Source organism: Rhea pennata, chromosome 1 (assembly GCF_028389875.1).
Source record: "Rhea pennata isolate bPtePen1 chromosome 1, bPtePen1.pri, whole genome shotgun sequence".
Classification (NCBI taxonomy): Eukaryota; Metazoa; Chordata; class Aves; order Rheiformes; family Rheidae; genus Rhea; species Rhea pennata.
In genome coordinates this window covers 11,068,744-11,082,736 of record NC_084663.1, presented here as the reverse complement: position 1 = coordinate 11,082,736, position 13,993 = coordinate 11,068,744, and the positions used below count along the sequence as shown (strand labels likewise).

General features: G+C 35.8%; 1 protein-coding gene across 3 annotated transcripts in view; it reads right to left on the bottom strand.

Annotated features, from left to right (window-relative positions):
• The window catches only part of CACNA2D1 (calcium voltage-gated channel auxiliary subunit alpha2delta 1), a 390,747-nt gene that overhangs the window by 160,092 nt on the left and 216,662 nt on the right, over positions 1 to 13,993 (bottom strand). For all 3 annotated transcript variants that reach the window (XR_009959084.1, XM_062581330.1, XM_062581317.1), the window contains exon 6: positions 4,194 to 4,323. Coding sequence is in view for 2 of the 3 variants with exons in the window: in XM_062581330.1 (XP_062437314.1) it covers positions 4,194 to 4,323 (130 nt within the window). In the remaining variant the exon portion in view is untranslated. The remainder of the gene's footprint in view (positions 1 to 4,193; positions 4,324 to 13,993) is intronic.

Sequence of the window (13,993 nt, the reverse complement as noted above, 5' to 3'; positions counted from 1 at the left end):
GCAAATAACCACTTTCACTACAGATTTCAAATATGCCAGAAATATAAGGGAAAAAAAAAAAAAAAAAAAGGATGAATGCTTGTAATACCACTGTCAAAGGGCTTCTAGAACACTTAGATATTCTCCAGCAGAGACCAAAGTGGGTTTTGGTTCTTATTCTCAAGAGGTTTTCCATTTTCCTTTCCTCAGTGACCACCTGATAAACAACACTGCAACTATTCACGAGACAGGAATTAGAACCAAAGTCCCCTCGTCTTTTCAGCAGAAGACACAAACCACTAATTTAGAGTCATGTTCCTGTATTTTCTGTTCTTCTCGTGCCATAGTTCTTGCACTAGGTTTGGTATTTTTTAATGATTTTTGCTATCTAAGACTACTATACAATATTAGCTTTTCTTGACAGAGTTCAGTCTTTCAAGGAATAGTTAGCAATTTAAAGAGCAATTAAGTCCAGATACCAGACCATCTTCTTGTCATCCTACCTTATTGTTAAACATTGATAATTTAAGATGGAAGTCACAGTAAACAGGACATCAGATGAATATGCTAGCCCATCCAATAAAACCAGTGTAATTCAAACACCAGTGATGATGGAAGATACTGTTGAAGTTGTTGACCTTCTGAATTCCAACAGCAACAAAAACTTTCATTAAATTTAAACAGCTATTTCTTTTTGCTGCTTATCTTAAAAGGACTTTCTTTTGAGGAGCTTTAATAAGCTATGCATATAAAAATAACAATATAAGATCATAATATTCAGAACATAAAAATACCCTGACCCTGTAGTTCTTTGCTTAGGATTTTGCTTCAGTATTTTCCTTCCAGGTTTAATACAGAAAGCAGCCAGTCAGGCTAACAGCACACAGGCACTTAGCTGGAACTAACATTTGCTTTATACTTACCCCAAGCCATAGTGTTTGATATTTAAAACAGGCTGACAGAGAATTTGTTTAAAGGTCCACTTCACTCATTACATCTTTTTTTCCACAAATAGCTCACTGATTAAAATCATTCAAAATATCAAAAAAAAAAAAAAAAAATAGAACAGTAATCTTGCCAGCTGCAAGAGACGTACACAACGATATAATCCAACTTCTATTTCCAAAGCAAAAGGTGTCCGCAAATTCAAAGATGTGAACACAAAAAAAGAATCAGGAGTCAACCCTCCCCCCCTTTTTCTTTCTCAATTTCAGCTTTACTAAAACAGCAATATTTGCTTATCCTTTAGAATAAAGCATGAGAAAAATAATAAGCTTTGGATTCTCAGCCATCATCAGCATATGAATTCAACAGCATTAACCTTAATCTTTCAAAACAAATAATTCCAAAGACAAAGCTTTGTTGCTTATATATATATATATATATATATATATATATATATATAAAAAACACTCCTATTTTTCACTAAACTAAGTACAGTGAGACACAGGAAAATTTTATTGCTCCTTTGCTCCCTTAAGAAATGCTGATGTAGCATTCCCAAATATTTACACAAGCTCTTTATCAATATATAGCTTCCTGAATAAGCTTTATTTATTATCTACACATATGACATTCCAAGAACAAAAGACAATGTATTTTTTTGGGGGGGGGGGTGGGAAGGAAAGGAATAGTAGAAAATAGGAGCATATTCTTGCTCCTATGACTTTATTTGCTAACATTTCAATGTTTCTTCCCAATAAGCTTGCTGTCTGAGATATCTCAGATTTTCAGTCATTGTTGACTAGTATAGCAATTCCAGGTAAAGAGTATAATACAAATTGCTGTAGCATCAAACCACCAATATTTTAAGTTATTCTTAAAAGTTTTGATTGCCTCCCCATGCTAAGGACTGTTATGTCAAAAAAAAAAAAATCAACAACTGAACATTTGCAAATGACACATTGTTACAAAAGTGAAACCTGATACTCAGTGTCAAGTTTGCTGTCAAAAAATAATAGACACCTGATAAGGTTTTAAGGAGACTATAACGTATTTTAAAAAATCATTATGCTAAATGAACCATCAACTAACCACAGCTTTATTTACAACCGGTCTAATACACTCTGGGCAGGGGAAATCCTTCTAATTTGTTGCTATCTGTCCAAACGTGTCCAAAGCGATGCCATCAGGCTGAAGACATTGTTCCGTGCATATAAGCACCGCCAATTCGACACTGCAATCAACCCTAACGCAAGTGAAACTGTGACATGCGGAAATAACATTTAAACTTCTGATTCTGAGGAAGTGAAGCAAGAACAGCTTCACAAGCTACTACAAGGTTTCACAAGCCCAAAGGGAAGATGGATCCATACATTCAGAATTTCATATTACAGAGATTCTGCATTTGATGGTTATTTTAGAAATCATAAATAATAACTACAATAGGAATGAAAACTGAGGGGGGGAGAGGGAGGAAGACCACCATAGATAAGATATTGCCTAAGACATTGCCATTCCAAAATTCGAGCTTCAGACAACATGAAAATAAATATCATGATTTGAATTGTGATTAACAGACCCAAGTGAAAATTCAGATTCAGGAATGCACCTGCCTGTCACTATAATTGTCCCTCTCCTTTGGGGACAAGGACCTGGTACTGTAGGATGCAAGAGCAACGAAGGCCAATCTCCAAGAAGAGCGATATCAAGTATCATTGAAAACTGTTCTGTGAGATCCACAGAGCAACTGTCTTTTGCCTTTGGCAGCCTACAAAAGATAGACAGTAAGAGGGAAAAAAATAAAATCTGTTTTCCAAGGTGCAATTCACTCAGCAAAATCCTCACTTTGGAGTTCTAAAAGCTGTAAGCAGTCCCATTCCCCCTTTCTCAGAAGCATTTGTTGTAATATCTCTTTTTAAGTGTTGACTGGCCAACTGCAATGTAGTCAAGGAACTGCAAATCAAAGAATTGTCAAATTGTACAACTGTTTTCTGCTTTAGCAGGCATTGAAAGCTCTACCAAAAACTAACAGTTAACTCATGTGAACTGAAAAAAAAAAAAGACAGTATCAGTGTTCAAGATATGTCATCATTCTTTTTAGTTAAAAAAATGCAGATAAAATTGCTCGTGTAAAGAAAACTAACCTCCAGTTTCAGAAATCTGTATTCCAGATTGTTTACTGTGTTTCAGGTGACATATGAACTTGCCGCTGTAAAATAAATCTGCTGATGACTATGTGTTTCCTGGTATTAAATCTGCAAATTATAGGTATTCCTCAGGTTTTTAGCTCTGGAAACACCATCTGCACCTTTATAAGTTACATAGTTATTATCCTATGAGGGGCTCTTGCCTTAAAGTTGATGCATCTTTCCTCCCAGTCTTTGGATCTAAATCATTAGTTGTTTAGGTAGTCCACTTCTCTGGCTGTTAACATGACAGTCAGTCCCAAAGGACCATGAATTTCTCATGAGCCATATATACTGCACATGCAACTACCTCTTCTCAAGAAACTCAAATTTTTATCTTTTATAATCATTTGATTAGATATTAAAGTTGTATCTTTCTATGGAAATCATAGTCTTTACTTTTAGGTTAATGGACTGTGTATCAGTAAAACTACCCAATACATATTTGAATGAGAGAAAATTATTTTAAGATATACTATCTAAAATGTCAAACTTAGTGCTTAATATTTTGTTCTTACATTGTTATGATGGCAATCTTATATCAAAGTTTACATGGTATTTAAAAAATATCCTAATGATGCCAGGTAAGTTTTATAATAGTTTAGCAACAACGTATCAATACTCTTTAAATAAAAGCACAGGGAATGGCTTATCACCTCCCTTTTTGGGGTACTTAAGGATGTTTTCATTACACATGGTTTTGGACTCCAGCAAAGATGAGAAGAGAGCAGTGAAGAATATTTCATACTGAATAAGAAAATAGTACAAAGAATTGATGAGAAAACTGGAATATTTAAGAGTTTAGTTTCTCATGTACTTCCATTTCTGAAATTCAGATCCTTCCCTAATGAATCGTTTTCTCCTCAATACATACCCAAACATGGCTTCTACATAAGAGGACTCATAACCCGAACAGAGCACATATCTAAAGTGTTTTAATGGAAAGCAAACAAACAAAACACCCTCAACACACCTGCGCTAAAATCAGAGCTGAAAAATAGGTTTGGGGCTATTTGTTTTTAAGAACAGGACACAAATAATAAGCTTACTCTTATAACAAAATTATTTTGTGCACAAGCTACTTACAGCCTTCATAAATATCTGTTGGTATGTGGACTGCTGCATGTTGGTAAGAAGTTTGCCGCCGGAAAACAGGATCTTCTTCAAATACTGGTCTGATTCTCTGGCTGCCAGATTCAGTATCATTCTTTTCAGGCTTTTTAAAGAAAAACACGTACAGGTCAAAATATTATAAAGTATGTTAAAAACAATTCCATACACATTTGCCTCTATTTATGTAACAGACTCAGTCTTTCTTTAATAGCTAAATTTTACATTTATCTGTAAACAAACTGATTTTATCCAGGTCCAAAAATACTTGCATTTAACTCATTATGAATTACAAGTTACCCAGTACAACTCAGTAAAACAAAGAGCTGCAGAAAAGAAAATGCTTTTAGTATGTTAACATTTAACAAATTTCACAAGCACATGGAATTTTTACACCCATAACATTAGGCATGTGTGTATGTGTGTGTGTATATATATATATATATATATATATATATAAATTACATATTATAATTTCTATGGAGTCTCAGAAGTATAAATATGGTATATCTCAATTTTCCTTCTGTTGATCATACAGTAGATCACAAATTTTAAAGTTATATCACTAGTGCACATTTCATAAATATATTTTTGATCTATAGCAGTACACATCAAGATTCAAAAAAGGATATAGTGCCTTTCTAGAACTTCTCACTGTAACAGATTTTGATCATTGGTCTGGTCTGCTTTCTTAAAAATCCTTGAGAAAATCTCACATACTTTTCTGGCCACAACTGACTGGATGGAAAGAGTCCTCAAAACTTAATCACTCACCACAACCTCCCTGCCTCAGGTTATCATCCTGCCACATCTGCCAGCATCATAGCTTATTGCTTCCTTCCAATTCACTCCACTCTTTTAGACTGCTTTTTTAAAAATTTGGAAAAGCAAAGCTTCTTCTACCTCAGCTGCCGTGACTGAAGCGTGGAAAGCAGCAAGAGGCAGCGAAGATCAAGCTAACATCTTCATCTGCCTCAGCTGCAGCACAACGGCTAGCCTCACTGGACACTCAGATGGCCACTTAGACCAATAATGAATCAACCACGACACCAAATAATTACTTAAGCCAGCAATTTCATGCAATTACAAGGATATTTTTTTATACTGCAGAGTCATAAGTTTTTTAAAATGTGTTATGTTCTGAGAAACAGCACGGACAAAGGAACATCTGTCTGATGTTTCACAGACATCCAAGTGTTCATGTGTATTAAGGTTATTGTTCGTAGACTTCCACCACATCTGTTGTCCACTATCAAAGCACGGACAACTAAAATTTTAAGTCACTCACAAAGAAATCTAATGGAAATGCAATTTCCTCATCTGCATCACCACAGGAGCTCAGACAAATGTCATACTAAGCATGGGCTCAAACGCGTAAGCAGTGATCTCAGAGAGCTTCAAGGAGGTGGTTCACTTTAGAAACACGAAGGGAGCATTTCACCTAACCACTGACCTTTACAGTCCTTTACAGCACAGTTGCCTACAGCTGAGCTGATTACCCCAGGCAGCCTTTACAGTTAATAAACAGAAATAGGCACTTTCGGAATGCAATTCATCCCATCTTAATTACATACCTATTTTCTCATGAGATGAATCATGACTGAGATGTGCTTCCTCGTTTCCATTGACTGTAAGAGTAGCCAAGGGCAATTAGCTTAGGTGTAGGTAACTGCAAAACAGCTGCCTAGAATTAGGTGAGCTGAGTCTCACAATGCAAGTCTATTAAACTTCTGGAAGAAAAGGTGAACACTTAATAAGGGTTATTTTTATACAGCACAGCTTCTGCGTCTTATGGCAAAAAGTTAAATTTGTTCCTTATCACTTAACTCAGCTTATCTCAACTTCTTCAGGGAATGAGAATGCAAGGAAGACACAACTCCCAATACTCAAAGTAAGGTATTTTTTTTTTCCTCTTTGCAAGCAATAAAATGATGTACAAAAGATTCTACCATTTTGGCTGTGTCAACATTTGTCAGCATAGTCCGGCACAAACAGGTATTCAGAGTGAAATACCTGGTGGAAAACCAAATAAATGCATTTTAGAGGTTACAATTCAGAATAGTTGTAGCTGGTCCCAAGGACTGCATGGCCTTTATCAAGACAAACACGTTTTCTATTTTGGTTTCATTTGAACTGAATCCTGTCTGCAGCTTTGTGAAACATAGTAAATGGGACAATCAGATTCACTGAACTCCTGACCCAAACTAAGATGATACTGTAGGTATTTTCTCTGTCCCAATTGTATTATCAAGTGAATTCCAGGTATTTATGGTTCTAAATAATATAAATTGATATAATATATAAAATACTCTAGAAGACCTTATCCTCCTTAGCCTATCTAAGGCCAGATAGTGGCCTTTACTTTCATTCATGTATAGGAACAGTTCTAATAAACATATCTACACAATGTTTGCAGGTTGCCAGAGGACATCTAAATATCAGACTTTTGCATTTAGATGTTGCTAAGAAAGTACTGTTCTAGCTTTGAACTTGGATTACAAAAATGGGAAATATTTGTACAACACAGCCTGAAACGTTTTGACACTGTATACCACTCACTGTATCTCAAAAGGATAATGGGAGTCAATTGTAACTCAGCAAGAAAGTAACATTATTACAGTTACTTTAGATGTGTAAACTAGAGACAAAATCTGTAATAATTTATAACTGCTTTGTGATTTTGAAGTGACATAATATTACGATAGCTTCAGACAATGTAATTTGGCTCAATTTTTACATTTCTTTTCTTCTAAATGTTCAAACGAGATATTTTTTTCCTGATCTGAAATGCTATCTAACATTAAGTAAATTTAGGAGTTCTTTTCCTAAGTTATCTTTTGGCTTCATGCTGTTTAAATTAATGAGTTTGTCTAATTCTGCAAATGTGATCTCAACAACTGATTGTTAATGTGAGAAAATTTCTCTCATGCCTGCAAACCGTTTGATTAAAGAAGCCTAACACTCTAATTTAGTTCTGGAATTAGCACAAGCAATTACATCCTCTCGATGCTTTCACAGAACACTTCGGAAAAGATTGCTGGGGACCGTCAAGCTACATTATTACAATAAAACACCAGAGTGAGTAGCTGTCATGAGACTTTTCCCAACTGATTTTCCACAAGAAATACTTGGGAGGCAGTAAGAGAGAAGCAGGGTATATCCTTCCTAGCTGGTCTTGAATAGAAGTTTTGCAACTATAGTATACTGAGATTTTGGGTTGAAAATCCTGTGGAAATTCAGCATCTGAACATAAAATTGTTATCTTTCTTCTTTTAGATATTTTTAATTTCATTCCATGTAATAGTTATTAGCTTTCAGCCACTCCTATCACTCATTGCTATGGAAGAAGCTTCAAGGCTACTGCAAAAATTTGGGTAAACTCTGGTGAAAATTAGAGGATTTAAGTAATCCACTTTGCAGTCTTAAACTTTCATCTTCAAAATCTAGTCTCACATTCCGAACAGCATACTCATTCCTCCTAAATCAACAATGACAAAGACCGAGTCTGTTATTCTTCCCACCAATATTCCACAATAGCAAAACAAGATGAATCTGTCAACTCATCAACTCCATTTTCTCAATTGATTCACTTGCTCCAACCGAACTGTGTTTTATAATTATCCAGTGCAGGACACTGGACCTAACAGAACTACATAAAATACTCCAGGCAATTTTACAGCCCTGCTGTTGACCCTTCTGTGAGTATTTTGTGATGTAGAGTCCTGACATCGAAACCATCTGTCCATCTGCCCCAGCAACCCAGATGCACTAAATGACCAAATCATATAAAAGTTCTATAGGTCCCTTCATGCCAGATGAATTTTACTCTTAAAGCTAAGGTGTTTGAATTAGTTCTGGATGCAACAGGCAAATATGGGCAGCACTATAGGCAAGTTAAGTGTTGCACACCCTTAGGATGCCGCTTCCTGACCAGCAAAACTAATGTTGTGCCAGGCCTTCAACAGCCATTAATTGTTATAGATGCTTTTATTTTCAATAAGAATTCTGTAGTTCTCTGTTGTTAAAAGTGTAAATTACAAGTAAACAACATTCAAATTAAAAAAAAAAACAAAGAAAAGAAAGAAGAATAAAAGAAAATGCAATGTTATTAATGATGTAAGTTTGAAATTTCTACCAAAAGCCTGAGTAGATTGCTGCATTAGTTGCTACACTTTTAATACTCAGTTAAACTTTGTTTTCAGAAAAGTAACTCATATTTTGAAAGAAAATAATCTGGCATGTGAATACAATTAAAATTCAACTTCAACCAATTTCTCTCTCAAGGCAGGAACTGAAATGCAATCAATATTGCCACAGGAAAATCCCACAGGGGACAGTGGCTGAAGATTAATTTTCTATCTATTCAAACCTAGCCTCCACTTATTGAATTACATTGTTGTTACCCACCATTGGCAGTCAGCAAAATAACTTACTCATTTCTCTGAAATGAATCTCCTGACCAATTTCTCCCTCCCTTGTGAGGCAGATAAAATCCATTTCTCTTTTCATTTCACATTTGTGCCATTTTAGGACATTATCTTGAATAAATAGAGTATTTTTTCATGTGCCTACACTTCACCATCAGAATAAAGGGAAAGCGACACAGCAGCTAAGATTCAATAAAGTGGATTCTTCTGTAGATGTTCTCCATGACCTTGGCCAAATCACACACAGCTTCATCTAAAATAAACTGGAAGTTGCTTGCCAGTCAACTTCTGATTTTGTAATCCGAATACATAGCAGAATGAATGAAACTGCTCTCAAGGGGTTTGTAAGCATAAATTAATTCATGTCCATAAGGTACCTGGAAGCTCTGTGCCAAGAAGTACCCCTGGAAGATGTGCATAGGAAAGCAAGCTGCCATTAAACAAAACCAACCCGTTTCTAGAAACTCGGACATAGTTTAGCTGCACATTTCACTGTCACGAATGCTTCAATATCTGAATCTTTTGCACATCATTTAGTCACTTTTCATCATCACGGCAACAGGCAGATGAGTGGATTTTATATTTCTACTAGTACATTTTCATTTAGTTGAAAAGCATTAAGTTATTCTTGAAAATGAGAACTTTTTTTTTTCCCCCCATAAATATAAACCTATTCTTTTTTGCTTCTTGAAGCTGGTTCAAGATCAGAAAGATGGAAGTTTCACTGAAAAAAAGGTCATCAATGGAATCAATGGAAGAAAATCAAGTGAACAGAAGCAACCCGTCAGCCGTTTTCTTAAGGCAGACTATTTTCAGAAAAGACATATGAGCTACTCAAATATCAGGCCCAATTTTGCAACTGGACAAAAGAAGAAAAGGTAGATTTCTTCTTGTCAACTGCTAAACAGATCTCCAAAACGAAATGATGATCCCTGCCTGCTTTGACGTTTATGTGAAATAGAAAGGAATTGGCTGCCAGTATTTTGCACTGCTCTAGCACCTAGGGAACATGTTTTTCGCAAAACCACACTGTCCCTATGCATCGGCAATATTTTAGAGGATGAATGCAGAGATGCAGCTGGAACTGTTACGGTTTTAGGCAAGCCAGCTTCCTTGCTCTCTCATTATCTTCTGTCTTTCCTCACAGATCTCCCGAAGTTTCACATTTTCATCTGCAGCATTCTATTCCTTCTTGATTTCTGAATATATTTAAATTTGTAAATTTTTTTTTTTAAGCAACAGAGTCTCACTGCCTATGCTTCTTTTAGTACTCAAAATAACCTTTGCTGCTTTTTCCTCCCCCAGGAAAATAATTAGCCAAAACTATATATTCAGCCCCTCCAACTCTGCTTGTGGCCCCATTAAAACTTTACAGCGGGGGCTGATAGGGAGAGTAAAATGCAGTGCTGCTCGGAGCACGTTGCACAGCAATGATGCCTGCAGCAAGCAAAGGACAGGAACCCTCCTCTGAGGACAAGACAGAGTGAAGCCCATTTGGAAAAGCAGCCAGCATGCATTTCGGGTGGTCAGAGTACTCTGAGCGCTTTTTAGATAATTTAATGAATGCAGGGCCTATTGATAACTTTTTATCTCCTTTCTAGATACATCATTTGCTCTTTGCTGGAAAATTGCCAAGTGCATTTAGGTGGTTGTGACAGAGCTGGAAATAGCTTATTTCGCTTTTTGTGAAATAAAAAGGGACAAGTCTGTAAGTAGTTGTGGGGGAACTGTTGTTAACAAAGGGTAGTTTGCATTCAGAAAAAAATGGCTAAAGAGGCAAATAAATATTTTCCAATTACCTTGACCACCTCTCAGAATTGTGAAAAAGAGCTGTCCTTAAGATTCGGTGGTATACTTGATACATACTTTTAGTTGACAGAACACTGAAAATAAAAGGATTGCTATAAAAAGTTTTTATTTTATTTATTTTATTTTATTTTATTTTTTCACTTATTTCTAATAACCAGCTGCCACATTGGAGGAGTACAGAAACAGTAAAAACAACTCATGTATATTTTCAATAAATGCATTGAACATGACACAAAAACAGTTCCAAAATGGAAAACTGCTTATCTAACTGCAGACTCTACATGCTCTTATATTTAACATCTTGCAGTTGTCTTACAGATTAAATAAGAATATTTAAGTTTTGATCCAAGTGTTTTGTTTTATTTTATTTATCAGTGTTTGGGTTGAGTTTTGTCATTAAGAGCCTGGAGTGGTCAGAAGGATGTCACTTTATTCCAAATCTTAATGTAGCTGAATAAGGAGTGCAGCACCCCACTGACATGCAAACAAGAAGTGAGAACAACTGTTTTCACCTCTGTCAGAACCACCCAAATGCACCTGGTATATACCAGTGCATGTATGAATTTAAGCGCCATTGTATTTGAAGAGAAAGCTGGGGAAGGTGCAAATGAATTTTTATGTATTAATGCTATTACAGCAATCTTTATTTAGCTTTGCCGCAAAGGTCAATTGTAATCTAAGGATGAGAAAATCACAGACTCACAGACTTTGATAGTGGCTTGACAGGATAAGATGATGTCATTAGCCAAGGCTAGGAATACATGGTTAATTAGAACAGAAGCGCACATTATTCTTACTGATTTAAATGTTACGAGCAGTACAGAAATGGCTCAGTCACTTATTAAAAAAAAAAACAACCAACCAACCAACCAAAAATCCCTCCACGTTATCCTTAAAGTTCATAGGCTCCTTCAAATCACTACACACTGTGGTACTCACATCCCACTGCAGTACTCAGACAGATGCAATAAAATTTGAAGCAAATACATCCATTATTGCCAAAAGTCCCTGAAAATACTTGGTCTTCTACAGTTTCCAGGCTAAAATGGGCTTTGGATAACTTACGTTTTTCATATAACATCCAACTGAACTTCAAACTAGGGACCAATCTTGCTTTTATTGCAATGAATTATACTGACTACTTTTCACCAGCCCTACATCTGATTAAAGATCAGATCCCTAGAAAATATGAACTGTTAAATCTTCTTAATATTTCATTGGGAATTAGTAATAATACCCGTTGAATTGAACATTTAATTAATTTGATTTTTTTTTTAATCTGATCCAGTTGTCTCTGCCACGGTTTGTAAGGCATCAATTGATCCTGTTTCACAGCACATCTTTATCAGCAGGCACAGTGGCTGGAGTCTAGATTTTTTACATCTTGCAGCATACTTTTTGGTTGCTGTTCTTTCTTCTTGACAGTCTTCTGTGTAAATAACATTAATAACACTGAAGCCCTGCTTTGAGATTGGATCGTATGAACTCCAGAAGCCCTCTCTGATCTAAATTTTCATGTGATTCTGTGATTTAACACTAATAGGTCTTGTAATACTATACAAATATTATTTACTAATTCATGCTGACATAGATGTACTATGTCTTTTCACGTAATTAAATGCCAGCAGTATCTTGCTAGATAAAAAAGTAGTAGGTAACAGTAACCCATGCACTGCCCACTGGGTTCATATACAACATAGGCTCTTTCTGCATATAAAACACCATAAAATAATTTGAATAAACTGCTAGTATAGTATGTTACAATAATTATTTGCCTTAAAAATAAGTTAGTATGGCAAAAACACAAAAATGTAGTAAGTTAGAAGAATGGCATAGAGATTCCATACTGAGATGGAGAGAAATTTTCAAAGGGGATTGTTGGAAGAAAAAGGTAATGGGGAGAAGAAATAATAAATAAGTAGATCTTAGGATGTTGTGAGAACTCTTAAAAATATCGGGGGCGGGGGGGAAAAACAAAAAAAAAAAAATGGCCTTTCACAAATATTCACTTGAAGCCTGCTTCGAAAGTTTGAGGCCTGGACTCTTCACTGGATTACAGTGAAGCTACTTGCAACACACCCAACAAAGAAGAGCTGCCAGATTAGCTAGAAGCCACCTTTTCCTCGACCAGCACTGAAACCCTTGGAACACCAGAAGTCACCTGAGAGAATACAGCTGAAGAAACAGAAGCACAGATGACCTTTCCTAGCCATGTGGGCAAGAAGTATTTCTGAACATAAACTACCTTGCTTCCTATTCAGCCCAGGTCTGGAAAGACACAGACACAGACACACATAGACACACACACATAAAAAAGCAGCTTCAAGTCTGATGCTTTGCCTCATTTATGGCAATTACAGGAAGCTAGAGACACAAATGCAGACAGAACTACAGAAAAGGATAATGCTGAATGTAAGACAGCCTTTTCCTTCATAGAGTAGGTTGATTGACAACTTATAAACATCTATAAATTACGTATGTTGTATTGAATACGTTTGTCTTCTTCAATCTAATGTTATTCCACCAACTCTCCAAAAAAATCGAGGCAGAGCACATAGGAACAAATGCATGGAAAGACCAGGAAACGTGATCCAGCTTTTTGCTGATGACATTGGCCAGTTCAGAAATACTCTCATTTGGAGAGCCAGGGGCAAGGCAGAAACAGGCGAGGAATGGCATTTCAGATGACTGAAATCATAGGAACTCACTGAATATCCTGAAGCACTACAATGTACATATTGTCTGCTTGGGGATATATTCAGAATCATAAACTATTCTGAAAATATCCCTAAGTAACCCAATATCCAATCTTGGCGTTTCTCCAAGAAAAGTAGCATTTCAGAACCTGTGAGAAAAGCAACATTATATATTAAACTCCCATTCAATTAATAATAACTTTCATACACTTTACCAAATGTAGATTCCAGCATATCTCCTTTGCCCTTTTACAAACTTAATAATAAAATCAATTTTGTAGTTTGTCAAAATATAGTTGTAATAATTATTTTTTTTTTTTATCTGAGCCATACATCAGCCTTCGTCATATGATGAAGGGTCCATTTGGTCATTTATTTCATTAGATACCATGTGTAAGGAGCAGATCAGCAGAACCACAAACGACACACCTACCAGCACATCTCCTTTCCTCCTTCTCCTCGCACTCAATAACATGACTCAAAGTTTATTTGCTGATTTAGTTATCTTCAGTTTAAATTTTAAAATGCTCTATTCCTGGCTTCTTGACATGATCTGCAATTTTCAAAGCATACTATCAACTTAGATCAACCAAACAAAGATGCCATATTAAGTTAATCATTTCGTATTATATCATTTAACAAAACTCAATGTGACTGTCACATCTCAAAGTGACACATCAAAACACCCGAACACAACATTTTTTATCCAGAATTAAGTATTAAAATGCTTTCCAGAAACTAATTCAAACACTATCAATATTCTATAGCAAGTCCAGCTTTTGGAGTTGCTTTCACTTAGCAGTGAACAATTGTATTTGCTGCAATTGTTAACATTCATGCATTT